Here is a 15,719-nt window from a genome sequence, read left to right as displayed (position 1 = left end):
TCCTCGTGCAGCAGATAGACCCCGCCAGTGTGAGTACACACACACACACACACACACCAGGAGCTACCGGAGTCAGTGGAGGGCGAGTGCCGCCAGTTCGTGTCGGAGTACGGCGACTCAGTGATCGCTCTCCTCGTGCAGCAGATAGACCCCGCCAGTGTGAGTACACACACACACACACACACCAGGAGCTACCGGAGTCAGTGGAGGGCGAGTGCCGCCAGTTCGTGTCGGAGTACGGCGACTCAGTGATCGCTCTCCTCGTGCAGCAGATAGACCCCGCCAGTGTGAGTACACACACACACACACACACACCAGGAGCTACCGGAGTCAGTGGAGGGCGAGTGCCGCCAGTTCGTGTCGGAGTACGGCGACTCAGTGATCGCTCTCCTCGTGCAGCAGATAGACCCCGCCAGTGTGAGTACACACACACACACACACCAGGAGCTACCGGAGTCAGTGGAGGGCGAGTGCCGCCAGTTCGTGTCGGAGTACGGCGACTCAGTGATCGCTCTCCTCGTGCAGCAGATAGACCCCGCCAGTGTGAGTACACACACACACACACACACACACACACCAGGAGCTACCGGAGTCAGTGGAGGGCGAGTGCCGCCAGTTCGTGTCGGAGTACGGCGACTCAGTGATCGCTCTCCTCGTGCAGCAGATAGACCCCGCCAGTGTGAGTACACACACACACACACACACACCAGGAGCTACCAGAGTCAGTGGAGGGCGAGTGCCGCCAGTTCGTGTCGGAGTACGGCGACTCAGTGATCGCTCTCCTCGTGCAGCAGATAGACCCCGCCAGTGTGAGTACACACACACACACACACACACACACACACCAGGAGCTACCGGAGTCAGTGGAGGGCGAGTGCCGCCAGTTCGTGTCGGAGTACGGCGACTCAGTGATCGCTCTCCTCGTGCAGCAGATAGACCCCGCCAGTGTGAGTACACACACACCAGGAGCTACCGGAGTCAGTGGAGGGCGAGTGCCGCCAGTTCGTGTCGGAGTACGGCGACTCAGTGATCGCTCTCCTCGTGCAGCAGATAGACCCCGCCAGTGTGAGTACACACACACACACACACACCAGGAGCTACCGGAGTCAGTGGAGGGCGAGTGCCGCCAGTTCGTGTCGGAGTACGGCGACTCAGTGATCGCTCTCCTCGTGCAGCAGATAGACCCCGCCAGTGTGAGTACACACACACACACACACTAGGAGCTACCGGAGTCAGTGGAGGGCGAGTGCCGCCAGTTCGTGTCGGAGTACGGCGACTCAGTGATCGCTCTCCTCGTGCAGCAGATAGACCCCGCCAGTGTGAGTACACACACACACACACACACACCAGGAGCTACCGGAGTCAGTGGAGGGCGAGTGCCGCCAGTTCGTGTCGGAGTACGGCGACTCAGTGATCGCTCTCCTCGTGCAGCAGATAGACCCCGCCAGTGTGAGTACACACACACACACACACCAGGAGCTACCGGAGTCAGTGGAGGGCGAGTGCCGCCAGTTCGTGTCGGAGTACGGCGACTCAGTGATCGCTCTCCTCGTGCAGCAGATAGACCCCGCCAGTGTGAGTACACACACACACACACACACACACACCAGGAGCTACCGGAGTCAGTGGAGGGCAAGTGCCGCCAGTTCGTGTCGGAGTACGGCGACTCAGTGATCGCTCTCCTCGTGCAGCAGATAGACCCCGCCAGTGTGAGTACACACACACACACACACACACACACACCAGGAGCTACCGGAGTCAGTGGAGGGCGAGTGCCGCCAGTTCGTGTCGGAGTACGGCGACTCAGTGATCGCGCTCCTCGTGCAGCAGATAGACCCCGCCAGTGTGAGTACACACACACACACACACACTAGGAGCTACCGGAGTCAGTGGAGGGCGAGTGCCGCCAGGTCGTGTCGGAGTACGGCGACTCAGTGATCGCTCTCCTCGTGCAGCAGATAGACCCCGCCAGTGTGAGTACACACACACACACACACACACCAGGAGCTACCGGAGTCAGTGGAGGGCGAGTGCCGCCAGTTCGTGTCGGAGTACGGCGACTCAGTGATCGCTCTCCTCGTGCAGCAGATAGACCCCGCCAGTGTGAGTACACACACACACACACACACACACACACCAGGAGCTACCGGAGTCAGTGGAGGGCGAGTGCCGCCAGTTCGTGTCGGAGTACGGCGACTCAGTGATCGCTCTCCTCGTGCAGCAGATAGACCCCGCCAGTGTGAGTACACACACACACACACACCAGGAGCTACCGGAGTCAGTGGAGGGCGAGTGCCGCCAGTTCGTGTCGGAGTACGGCGACTCAGTGATCGCTCTCCTCGTGCAGCAGATAGACCCCGCCAGTGTGAGTACACACACACACACACACACACACACACCAGGAGCTACCGGAGTCAGTGGAGGGCGAGTGCCGCCAGTTCGTGTCGGAGTACGGCGACTCAGTGATCGCTCTCCTCGTGCAGCAGATAGACCCCGCCAGTGTGAGTACACACACACACACACACCAGGAGCTACCGGAGTCAGTGGAGGGCGAGTGCCGCCAGTTCGTGTCGGAGTACGGCGACTCAGTGATCGCTCTCCTCGTGCAGCAGATAGACCCCGCCAGTGTGAGTACACACACACACACACACACACCAGGAGCTACCGGAGTCAGTGGAGGGCGAGTGCCGCCAGTTCGTGTCGGAGTACGGCGACTCAGTGATCGCTCTCCTCGTGCAGCAGATAGACCCCGCCAGTGTGAGTACACACACACACACACCAGGAGCTACCGGAGTCAGTGGAGGGCGAGTGCCGCCAGTTCGTGTCGGAGTACGGCGACTCAGTGATCGCTCTCCTCGTGCAGCAGATAGACCCCGCCAGTGTGAGTACACACACACACACACACTAGGAGCTACCGGAGTCAGTGGAGGGCGAGTGCCGCCAGTTCGTGTCGGAGTACGGCGACTCAGTGATCGCTCTCCTCGTGCAGCAGATAGACCCCGCCAGTGTGAGTACACACACACACACACACACTAGGAGCTACCGGAGTCAGTGGAGGGCGAGTGCCGCCAGTTCGTGTCGGAGTACGGCGACTCAGTGATCGCTCTCCTCGTGCAGCAGATAGACCCCGCCAGTGTGAGTACACACACACACACACACACTAGGAGCTACCGGAGTCAGTGGAGGGCGAGTGCCGCCAGTTCGTGTCGGAGTACGGCGACTCAGTGATCGCTCTCCTCGTGCAGCAGATAGACCCCGCCAGTGTGAGTACACACACACACACACACACTAGGAGCTACCGGAGTCAGTGGAGGGCGAGTGCCGCCAGTTCGTGTCGGAGTACGGCGACTCAGTGATCGCTCTCCTCGTGCAGCAGATAGACCCCGCCAGTGTGAGTACACACACACACACACACACACACCAGGAGCTACCGGAGTCAGTGGAGGGCGAGTGCCGCCAGTTCGTGTCGGAGTACGGCGACTCAGTGATCGCTCTCCTCGTGCAGCAGATAGACCCCGCCAGTGTGAGTACACACACACACACACACCAGGAGCTACCGGAGTCAGTGGAGGGCGAGTGCCGCCAGTTCGTGTCGGAGTACGGCGACTCAGTGATCGCTCTCCTCGTGCAGCAGATAGACCCCGCCAGTGTGAGTACACACACACACACACACCAGGAGCTACCGGAGTCAGTGGAGGGCGAGTGCCGCCAGTTCGTGTCGGAGTACGGCGACTCAGTGATCGCTCTCCTCGTGCAGCAGATAGACCCCGCCAGTGTGAGTACACACACACACACACACACACCAGGAGCTACCGGAGTCAGTGGAGGGCGAGTGCCGCCAGTTCGTGTCGGAGTACGGCGACTCAGTGATCGCTCTCCTCGTGCAGCAGATAGACCCCGCCAGTGTGAGTACACACACACACACACACACACACACACCAGGAGCTACCGGAGTCAGTGGAGGGCGAGTGCCGCCAGTTCGTGTCGGAGTACGGCGACTCAGTGATCGCTCTCCTCGTGCAGCAGATAGACCCCGCCAGTGTGAGTACACACACACACACACACCAGGAGCTACCGGAGTCAGTGGAGGGCGAGTGCCGCCAGTTCGTGTCGGAGTACGGCGACTCAGTGATCGCTCTCCTCGTGCAGCAGATAGACCCCGCCAGTGTGAGTACACACACACACACACACACACCAGGAGCTACCGGAGTCAGTGGAGGGCGAGTGCCGCCAGTTCGTGTCGGAGTACGGCGACTCAGTGATCGCTCTCCTCGTGCAGCAGATAGACCCCGCCAGTGTGAGTACACACACACACACACACCAGGAGCTACCGGAGTCAGTGGAGGGCGAGTGCCGCCAGTTCGTGTCGGAGTACGGCGACTCAGTGATCGCTCTCCTCGTGCAGCAGATAGACCCCGCCAGTGTGAGTACACACACACACACACACACACACACACCAGGAGCTACCGGAGTCAGTGGAGGGCGAGTGCCGCCAGTTCGTGTCGGAGTACGGCGACTCAGTGATCGCTCTCCTCGTGCAGCAGATAGACCCCGCCAGTGTGAGTACACACACACACACACACCAGGAGCTACCGGAGTCAGTGGAGGGCGAGTGCCGCCAGTTCGTGTCGGAGTACGGCGACTCAGTGATCGCTCTCCTCGTGCAGCAGATAGACCCCGCCAGTGTGAGTACACACACACACACACACACACCAGGAGCTACCGGAGTCAGTGGAGGGCGAGTGCCGCCAGTTCGTGTCGGAGTACGGCGACTCAGTGATCGCTCTCCTCGTGCAGCAGATAGACCCCGCCAGTGTGAGTACACACACACACACACACCAGGAGCTACCGGAGTCAGTGGAGGGCGAGTGCCGCCAGTTCGTGTCGGAGTACGGCGACTCAGTGATCGCTCTCCTCGTGCAGCAGATAGACCCCGCCAGTGTGAGTACACACACACACACACACACACCAGGAGCTACCGGAGTCAGTGGAGGGCGAGTGCCGCCAGTTCGTGTCGGAGTACGGCGACTCAGTGATCGCTCTCCTCGTGCAGCAGATAGACCCCGCCAGTGTGAGTACACACACACACACACACCAGGAGCTACCGGAGTCAGTGGAGGGCGAGTGCCGCCAGTTCGTGTCGGAGTACGGCGACTCAGTGATCGCTCTCCTCGTGCAGCAGATAGACCCCGCCAGTGTGAGTACACACACACACACACACACACCAGGAGCTACCGGAGTCAGTGGAGGGCGAGTGCCGCCAGTTCGTGTCGGAGTACGGCGACTCAGTGATCGCTCTCCTCGTGCAGCAGATAGACCCCGCCAGTGTGAGTACACACACACACACACACCAGGAGCTACCGGAGTCAGTGGAGGGCGAGTGCCGCCAGTTCGTGTCGGAGTACGGCGACTCAGTGATCGCTCTCCTCGTGCAGCAGATAGACCCCGCCAGTGTGAGTACACACACACACACACACCAGGAGCTACCGGAGTCAGTGGAGGGCGAGTGCCGCCAGCTCGTGTCGGAGTACGGCGACTCAGTGATCGCTCTCCTCGTGCAGCAGATAGACCCCGCCAGTGTGAGTACACACACACACACACACCAGGAGCTACCGGAGTCAGTGGAGGGCGAGTGCCGCCAGTCGTGTCGGAGTACGGCGACTCAGTGATCGCTCTCCTCGTGCAGCAGATAGACCCCGCCAGTGTGAGTACACACACACACACACACCAGGAGCTACCGGAGTCAGTGGAGGGCGAGTGCCGCCAGTTCGTGTCGGAGTACGGCGACTCAGTGATCGCTCTCCTCGTGCAGCAGATAGACCCCGCCAGTGTGAGTACACACACACACACACCAGGAGCTACCGGAGTCAGTGGAGGGCGAGTGCCGCCAGTTCGTGTCGGAGTACGGCGACTCAGTGATCGCTCTCCTCGTGCAGCAGATAGACCCCGCCAGTGTGAGTACACACACACACACACACCAGGAGCTACCGGAGTCAGTGGAGGGCGAGTGCCGCCAGTTCGTGTCGGAGTACGGCGACTCAGTGATCGCTCTCCTCGTGCAGCAGATAGACCCCGCCAGTGTGAGTACACACACACACACACACCAGGAGCTACCGGAGTCAGTGGAGGGCGAGTGCCGCCAGTTCGTGTCGGAGTACGGCGACTCAGTGATCGCTCTCCTCGTGCAGCAGATAGACCCCGCCAGTGTGAGTACACACACACACACACACCAGGAGCTACCGGAGTCAGTGGAGGGCGAGTGCCGCCAGTTCGTGTCGGAGTACGGCGACTCAGTGATCGCTCTCCTCGTGCAGCAGATAGACCCCGCCAGTGTGAGTACACACACACACACACACCAGGAGCTACCGGAGTCAGTGGAGGGCGAGTGCCGCCAGTTCGTGTCGGAGTACGGCGACTCAGTGATCGCTCTCCTCGTGCAGCAGATAGACCCCGCCAGTGTGAGTACACACACACACACACACACACACCAGGAGCTACCGGAGTCAGTGGAGGGCGAGTGCCGCCAGTTCGTGTCGGAGTACGGCGACTCAGTGATCGCTCTCCTCGTGCAGCAGATAGACCCCGCCAGTGTGAGAACACACACACACACACACCAGGAGCTACCGGAGTCAGTGGAGGGCGAGTGCCGCCAGTTCGTGTCGGAGTACGGCGACTCAGTGATCGCTCTCCTCGTGCAGCAGATAGACCCCGCCAGTGTGAGTACACACACACACACACACCAGGAGCTACCGGAGTCAGTGGAGGGCGAGTGCCGCCAGTTCGTGTCGGAGTACGGCGACTCAGTGATCGCTCTCCTCGTGCAGCAGATAGACCCCGCCAGTGTGAGTACACACACACACACACACCAGGAGCTACCGGAGTCAGTGGAGGGCGAGTGCCGCCAGTTCGTGTCGGAGTACGGCGACTCAGTGATCGCTCTCCTCGTGCAGCAGATAGACCCCGCCAGTGTGAGTACACACACACACACACACCAGGAGCTACCGGAGTCAGTGGAGGGCGAGTGCCGCCAGTTCGTGTCGGAGTACGGCGACTCAGTGATCGCTCTCCTCGTGCAGCAGATAGACCCCGCCAGTGTGAGTACACACACACACACACACCAGGAGCTACCGGAGTCAGTGGAGGGCGAGTGCCGCCAGTTCGTGTCGGAGTACGGCGACTCAGTGATCGCGCTCCTCGTGCAGCAGATAGACCCCGCCAGTGTGAGTACACACACACACACACACACACACCAGGAGCTACCGGAGTCAGTGGAGGGCGAGTGCCGCCAGTTCGTGTCGGAGTACGGCGACTCAGTGATCGCTCTCCTCGTGCAGCAGATAGACCCCGCCAGTGTGAGTACACACACACACACACACCAGGAGCTACCGGAGTCAGTGGAGGGCGAGTGCCGCCAGTTCGTGTCGGAGTACGGCGACTCAGTGATCGCTCTCCTCGTGCAGCAGATAGACCCCGCCAGTGTGAGTACACACACACACACACACACCAGGAGCTACCGGAGTCAGTGGAGGGCGAGTGCCGCCAGTTCGTGTCGGAGTACGGCGACTCAGTGATCGCTCTCCTCGTGCAGCAGATAGACCCCGCCAGTGTGAGTACACACACACACACACACACTAGGAGCTACCGGAGTCAGTGGAGGGCGAGTGCCGCCAGTTCGTGTCGGAGTACGGCGACTCAGTGATCGCTCTCCTCGTGCAGCAGATAGACCCCGCCAGTGTGAGTACACACACACACACACACACACCAGGAGCTACCGGAGTCAGTGGAGGGCGAGTGCCGCCAGTTCGTGTCGGAGTACGGCGACTCAGTGATCGCTCTCCTCGTGCAGCAGATAGACCCCGCCAGTGTGAGTACACACACACACACACACCAGGAGCTACCGGAGTCAGTGGAGGGCGAGTGCCGCCAGTTCGTGTCGGAGTACGGCGACTCAGTGATCGCTCTCCTCGTGCAGCAGATAGACCCCGCCAGTGTGAGTACACACACACACACACACACACACACCAGGAGCTACCGGAGTCAGTGGAGGGCAAGTGCCGCCAGTTCGTGTCGGAGTACGGCGACTCAGTGATCGCTCTCCTCGTGCAGCAGATAGACCCCGCCAGTGTGAGTACACACACACACACACACACACACACACCAGGAGCTACCGGAGTCAGTGGAGGGCGAGTGCCGCCAGTTCGTGTCGGAGTACGGCGACTCAGTGATCGCTCTCCTCGTGCAGCAGATAGACCCCGCCAGTGTGAGTACACACACACACACACACACTAGGAGCTACCGGAGTCAGTGGAGGGCGAGTGCCGCCAGTTCGTGTCGGAGTACGGCGACTCAGTGATCGCTCTCCTCGTGCAGCAGATAGACCCCGCCAGTGTGAGTACACACACACACACACACACACCAGGAGCTACCGGAGTCAGTGGAGGGCGAGTGCCGCCAGTTCGTGTTGGAGTACGGCGACTCAGTGATCGCTCTCCTCGTGCAGCAGATAGACCCCGCCAGTGTGAGTACACACACACACACACACACACACACACCAGGAGCTACCGGAGTCAGTGGAGGGCGAGTGCCGCCAGTTCGTGTCGGAGTACGGCGACTCAGTGATCGCTCTCCTCGTGCAGCAGATAGACCCCGCCAGTGTGAGTACACACACACACACACACCAGGAGCTACCGGAGTCAGTGGAGGGCGAGTGCCGCCAGTTCGTGTCGGAGTACGGCGACTCAGTGATCGCTCTCCTCGTGCAGCAGATAGACCCCGCCAGTGTGTGTACTCACACACACACACACACACACACCAGGAGCTACCGGAGTCAGTGGAGGGCGAGTGCCGCCAGTTCGTGTCGGAGTACGGCGACTCAGTGATCGCTCTCCTCGTGCAGCAGATAGACCCCGCCAGTGTGAGTACACACACACACACACACACACCAGGAGCTACCGGAGTCAGTGGAGGGCGAGTGCCGCCAGTTCGTGTCGGAGTACGGCGACTCAGTGATCGCTCTCCTCGTGCAGCAGATAGACCCCGCCAGTGTGAGTACACACACACACACACACACACACACACCAGGAGCTACCGGAGTCAGTGGAGGGCGAGTGCCGCCAGTTCGTGTCGGAGTACGGCGACTCAGTGATCGCTCTCCTCGTGCAGCAGATAGACCCCGCCAGTGTGAGTACACACACACACACACCAGGAGCTACCGGAGTCAGTGGAGGGCGAGTGCCGCCAGTTCGTGTCGGAGTACGGCGACTCAGTGATCGCTCTCCTCGTGCAGCAGATAGACCCCGCCAGTGTGAGTACACACACACCAGGAGCTACCGGAGTCAGTGGAGGGCGAGTGCCGCCAGTTCGTGTCGGAGTACGGCGACTCAGTGATCGCTCTCCTCGTGCAGCAGATAGACCCCGCCAGTGTGAGTACACACACACACACACCAGGAGCTACCGGAGTCAGTGGAGGGCGAGTGCCGCCAGTTCGTGTCGGAGTACGGCGACTCAGTGATCGCTCTCCTCGTGCAGCAGATAGACCCCGCCAGTGTGAGTACACACACACACACACACTAGGAGCTACCGGAGTCAGTGGAGGGCGAGTGCCGCCAGTTCGTGTCGGAGTACGGCGACTCAGTGATCGCTCTCCTCGTGCAGCAGATAGACCCCGCCAGTGTGAGTACACACACACACACACACACTAGGAGCTACCGGAGTCAGTGGAGGGCGAGTGCCGCCAGTTCGTGTCGGAGTACGGCGACTCAGTGATCGCTCTCCTCGTGCAGCAGATAGACCCCGCCAGTGTGAGTACACACACACACACACACACTAGGAGCTACCGGAGTCAGTGGAGGGCGAGTGCCGCCAGTTCGTGTCGGAGTACGGCGACTCAGTGATCGCTCTCCTCGTGCAGCAGATAGACCCCGCCAGTGTGAGTACACACACACACACACACACTAGGAGCTACCGGAGTCAGTGGAGGGCGAGTGCCGCCAGTTCGTGTCGGAGTACGGCGACTCAGTGATCGCTCTCCTCGTGCAGCAGATAGACCCCGCCAGTGTGAGTACACACACACACACACACACACACCAGGAGCTACCGGAGTCAGTGGAGGGCGAGTGCCGCCAGTTCGTGTCGGAGTACGGCGACTCAGTGATCGCTCTCCTCGTGCAGCAGATAGACCCCGCCAGTGTGAGTACACACACACACACACACCAGGAGCTACCGGAGTCAGTGGAGGGCGAGTGCCGCCAGTTCGTGTCGGAGTACGGCGACTCAGTGATCGCTCTCCTCGTGCAGCAGATAGACCCCGCCAGTGTGAGTACACACACACACACACACCAGGAGCTACCGGAGTCAGTGGAGGGCGAGTGCCGCCAGTTCGTGTCGGAGTACGGCGACTCAGTGATCGCTCTCCTCGTGCAGCAGATAGACCCCGCCAGTGTGAGTACACACACACACACACACACACCAGGAGCTACCGGAGTCAGTGGAGGGCGAGTGCCGCCAGTTCGTGTCGGAGTACGGCGACTCAGTGATCGCTCTCCTCGTGCAGCAGATAGACCCCGCCAGTGTGAGTACACACACACACACACACACACACACACCAGGAGCTACCGGAGTCAGTGGAGGGCGAGTGCCGCCAGTTCGTGTCGGAGTACGGCGACTCAGTGATCGCTCTCCTCGTGCAGCAGATAGACCCCGCCAGTGTGAGTACACACACACACACACACACCAGGAGCTACCGGAGTCAGTGGAGGGCGAGTGCCGCCAGTTCGTGTCGGAGTACGGCGACTCAGTGATCGCTCTCCTCGTGCAGCAGATAGACCCCGCCAGTGTGAGTACACACACACACACACACACACCAGGAGCTACCGGAGTCAGTGGAGGGCGAGTGCCGCCAGTTCGTGTCGGAGTACGGCGACTCAGTGATCGCTCTCCTCGTGCAGCAGATAGACCCCGCCAGTGTGAGTACACACACACACACACACCAGGAGCTACCGCAGTCAGTGGAGGGCGAGTGCCGCCAGTTCGTGTCGGAGTACGGCGACTCAGTGATCGCTCTCCTCGTGCAGCAGATAGACCCCGCCAGTGTGAGTACACACACACACACACACACACCAGGAGCTACCGGAGTCAGTGGAGGGCGAGTGCCGCCAGTTCGTGTCGGAGTACGGCGACTCAGTGATCGCTCTCCTCGTGCAGCAGATAGACCCTGCCAGTGTGAGTACACACACACACACACACACTAGGAGCTACCGGAGTCAGTGGAGGGCGAGTGCCGCCAGTTCGTGTCGGAGTACGGCGACTCAGTGATCGCTCTCCTCGTGCAGCAGATAGACCCCGCCAGTGTGAGTACACACACACACACACACACACCAGGAGCTACCGGAGTCAGTGGAGGGCGAGTGCCGCCAGTTCGTGTCGGAGTACGGCGACTCAGTGATCGCTCTCCTCGTGCAGCAGATAGACCCCGCCAGTGTGAGTACACACACACACACACACACACCAGGAGCTACCGGAGTCAGTGGAGGGCGAGTGCCGCCAGTTCGTGTCGGAGTACGGCGACTCAGTGATCGCTCTCCTCGTGCAGCAGATAGACCCCGCCAGTGTGAGTACACACACACACACACACCAGGAGCTACCGGAGTCAGTGGAGGGCGAGTGCCGCCAGTTCGTGTCGGAGTACGGCGACTCAGTGATCGCTCTCCTCGTGCAGCAGATAGACCCCGCCAGTGTGAGTACACACACACACACACACACACCAGGAGCTACCGGAGTCAGTGGAGGGCGAGTGCCGCCAGTTCGTGTCGGAGTACGGCGACTCAGTGATCGCTCTCCTCGTGCAGCAGATAGACCCCGCCAGTGTGAGTACACACACACACACACACACACACACACCAGGAGCTACCGGAGTCAGTGGAGGGCGAGTGCCGCCAGTTCGTGTCGGAGTACGGCGACTCAGTGATCGCTCTCCTCGTGCAGCAGATAGACCCCGCCAGTGTGAGTACACACACACACACACACCAGGAGCTACCGGAGTCAGTGGAGGGCGAGTGCCGCCAGTTCGTGTCGGAGTACGGCGACTCAGTGATCGCTCTCCTCGTGCAGCAGATAGACCCCGCCAGTGTGAGTACACACACACACACACACACACCAGGAGCTACCGGAGTCAGTGGAGGGCGAGTGCCGCCAGTTCGTGTCGGAGTACGGCGACTCAGTGATCGCTCTCCTCGTGCAGCAGATAGACCCCGCCAGTGTGAGTACACACACACACACACACACACACACCAGGAGCTACCGGAGTCAGTGGAGGGCGAGTGCCGCCAGTTCGTGTCGGAGTACGGCGACTCAGTGATCGCTCTCCTCGTGCAGCAGATAGACCCCGCCAGTGTGAGTACACACACACACACACACACACCAGGAGCTACCGGAGTCAGTGGAGGGCGAGTGCCGCCAGTTCGTGTCGGAGTACGGCGACTCAGTGATCGCTCTCCTCGTGCAGCAGATAGACCCCGCCAGTGTGAGTACACACACACACACACACACACCAGGAGCTACCGGAGTCAGTGGAGGGCGAGTGCCGCCAGTTCGTGTCGGAGTACGGCGACTCAGTGATCGCTCTCCTCGTGCAGCAGATAGACCCCGCCAGTGTGAGTACACACACACACACACACACACCAGGAGCTACCGGAGTCAGTGGAGGGCGAGTGCCGCCAGTTCGTGTCGGAGTACGGCGACTCAGTGATCGCTCTCCTCGTGCAGCAGATAGACCCCGCCAGTGTGAGTACACACACACACACACACACACCAGGAGCTACCGGAGTCAGTGGAGGGCGAGTGCCGCCAGTTCGTGTCGGAGTACGGCGACTCAGTGATCGCTCTCCTCGTGCAGCAGATAGACCCCGCCAGTGTGAGTACACACACACACACACACACACCAGGAGCTACCGGAGTCAGTGGAGGGCGAGTGCCGCCAGTTCGTGTCGGAGTACGGCGACTCAGTGATCGCTCTCCTCGTGCAGCAGATAGACCCCGCCAGTGTGAGTACACACACACACACACACACACCAGGAGCTACCGGAGTCAGTGGAGGGCGAGTGCCGCCAGTTCGTGTCGGAGTACGGCGACTCAGTGATCGCTCTCCTCGTGCAGCAGATAGACCCCGCCAGTGTGAGTACACACACACACACACCAGGAGCTACCGGAGTCAGTGGAGGGCGAGTGCCGCCAGTTCGTGTCGGAGTACGGCGACTCAGTGATCGCTCTCCTCGTGCAGCAGATAGACCCCGCCAGTGTGAGTACACACACACACACACACCAGGAGCTACCGGAGTCAGTGGAGGGCGAGTGCCGCCAGTTCGTGTCGGAGTACGGCGACTCAGTGATCGCTCTCCTCGTGCAGCAGATAGACCCCGCCAGTGTGAGTACACACACACACACACCAGGAGCTACCGGAGTCAGTGGAGGGCGAGTGCCGCCAGTTCGTGTCGGAGTACGGCGACTCAGTGATCGCTCTCCTCGTGCAGCAGATAGACCCCGCCAGTGTGAGTACACACACACACACACACCAGGAGCTACCGGAGTCAGTGGAGGGCGAGTGCCGCCAGTTCGTGTCGGAGTACGGCGACTCAGTGATCGCTCTCCTCGTGCAGCAGATAGACCCCGCCAGTGTGAGTACACACACACACACACCAGGAGCTACCGGAGTCAGTGGAGGGCGAGTGCCGCCAGTTCGTGTCGGAGTACGGCGACTCAGTGATCGCTCTCCACTAACTAACAATTTGGTTAAATATGAGTAGATATACTAAATTTTTCAATGCAGAAATGAACGTAAGCGCTTCGCAATTTGATTACAGACAGTATGAAATTCTGCCACAGATCGCACCCTTACTGTAAGTCGTTAAGGAGTCCCATTGATGGTCATACTACGACAATTACTTTTCATAACTATGATTCGGCCGAATATCGTAAATTGGCTCCTAAGAATTGAAGAGTTCCGTTTCCGTACTTTGTCATGGATTCCGTAATCAGAACCTTACCAAACTATCTTTGAAGTATATCCTTTCCAATAAAAAAGAATCATTGAAATCGGTTGGTGCAATATTGAGTTATTCGTAAATTTACCATCCACTTTGCTATACGTATAGCAGCACATTAAAGACTTTTATGGTTTACTCATGGATGCCATTGTCAGATCTGGACCAAATTACAATGGGAAGCACCAGCTTTCAAATAAAAAAAGAATTATCAAAATCGGTTCTGCCAGTCGAAAGTTTTGAGGTAACCAACATAAAATAATACCGACGAATTGAGAACCTCCTCCTTTTTTGAAATCGGTAAAAAAAACAATGTGAGAGTTACGTGCACGAATCAAATGCTTAATACAATTGTGTTACTTATCTAATTATATATTATCAGCTCGACGACAAAATTGACCCAAGAACTCATTTCCTAACTGACGCTTAATGGAATCAGAGCTGCTACAGAATAAGTCAAAATCGAATTGTTTTGATAATTTGTTAAAGTTATTGCTGACACGTACGATAAATGAATTTCGACGATAGTTAGTGCTGACAGGGGATATAAATATAGTTGTAATGGCTTTATAGCCATTGCCTATGCTACAAAATATCCGCAATTTCACGGTGGTATGATAGAGGTAAGAAGTGAAATTTTTCGCAGATATCTAAATTCTAAATAATCTTTAGATTGATGAGGGACATGTAATCGGTAGAAAAAGAATTTTAAAAATTTCATTTGTATTCGTTCTATTCTGGATATATATTTATCATAACGTGGATTCCATATTTGTGTTGAGTGATATTAAATCCTATTTTGAATAAAATGGGGATCTTAGAATTATACAAAGATCTTCTTCATTTCACTTCTCATTTAGAAGGAAATAAATGCAATAGTTTTAAAAAGCCCTCGTTTTTCCAGATATGCCCCGGGCTCGGACTGTGTCCGAAGACCGAAGAGGTTCATCAAGTTCAGATTAAATCCGACCACTCCAACTGCCCTCTGTGTCTCTTTGCCGTTGAACAACTTGAGATCATGCTGAAAGACAACCGCTCTGAGGTAAATAGACATAAGATTCTTAGGATATCATCCCAATTAGTTCAGTTGGTAAGAGCGCTCGGACGGAACCCGAGAGGCGCGGGTTCGAGTCCCGCATCGTTCATATATTTTGGTTACAAATTTAATTAGTATTATCTGTACATATTACAGGTCAGTATCCGTAACGCTTTGAGCGGCCTATGCAGCCACCTGTCGGCCAAACTGCGAACGCAATGTGTCGATTTCGTCGACACCTACACCAACCAACTGATCGAGATGCTGATAGCTGATCTCAACGCCCAAGAGATCTGCGTTTACCTGAAACTGTGCCAAGATAACGTCAACAAAACAAATCCGCTTAATTTGAAGCCGATAGACAAGTATCATGAGAAGCCAGCGCTCAGGGGCGATAGAAACAATATCAGGAGACCCATGCTGCCCGCTCATATGTTGGATGTGAGCGCCCGTTATGATATCGGTGAGTCTGTTTGAACTTATACTTCATTGGTGCGTCGGAGAAATTATCACACTGACGGCAGCTGCTCAACTAGACCATTAGTATCATACTTCAACTAACATAAGCCTCTTGTAACTCATATGTCTACTGAACCACAGCCAATGGACGAGAATTAAATAAATTTCAATATGAATTTCAATTTATA

General features: G+C 57.9%; 1 protein-coding gene across 3 annotated transcripts in view; it reads left to right on the top strand.

Moving 5' to 3' along the window:
- Positions 1-15,719, top strand: part of LOC126965511 (prosaposin) — a 59,909-nt gene that overhangs the window by 30,619 nt on the left and 13,571 nt on the right. For all 3 annotated transcript variants that reach the window (XM_050809153.1, XM_050809154.1, XM_050809155.1), the window contains 2 exons: positions 14,941-15,078; positions 15,229-15,535. In XM_050809153.1, coding sequence (XP_050665110.1) covers positions 14,941-15,078; positions 15,229-15,535 — 445 coding nt within the window. The remainder of the gene's footprint in view (positions 1-14,940; positions 15,079-15,228; positions 15,536-15,719) is intronic.

Source organism: Leptidea sinapis, chromosome 7 (assembly GCF_905404315.1).
Source record: "Leptidea sinapis chromosome 7, ilLepSina1.1, whole genome shotgun sequence".
In the NCBI taxonomy this organism is placed as follows: domain Eukaryota; kingdom Metazoa; phylum Arthropoda; class Insecta; order Lepidoptera; family Pieridae; genus Leptidea; species Leptidea sinapis.
Note: the sequence above shows the minus strand (reverse complement) of the source record. Positions and strands in the feature narration are given on the sequence as shown.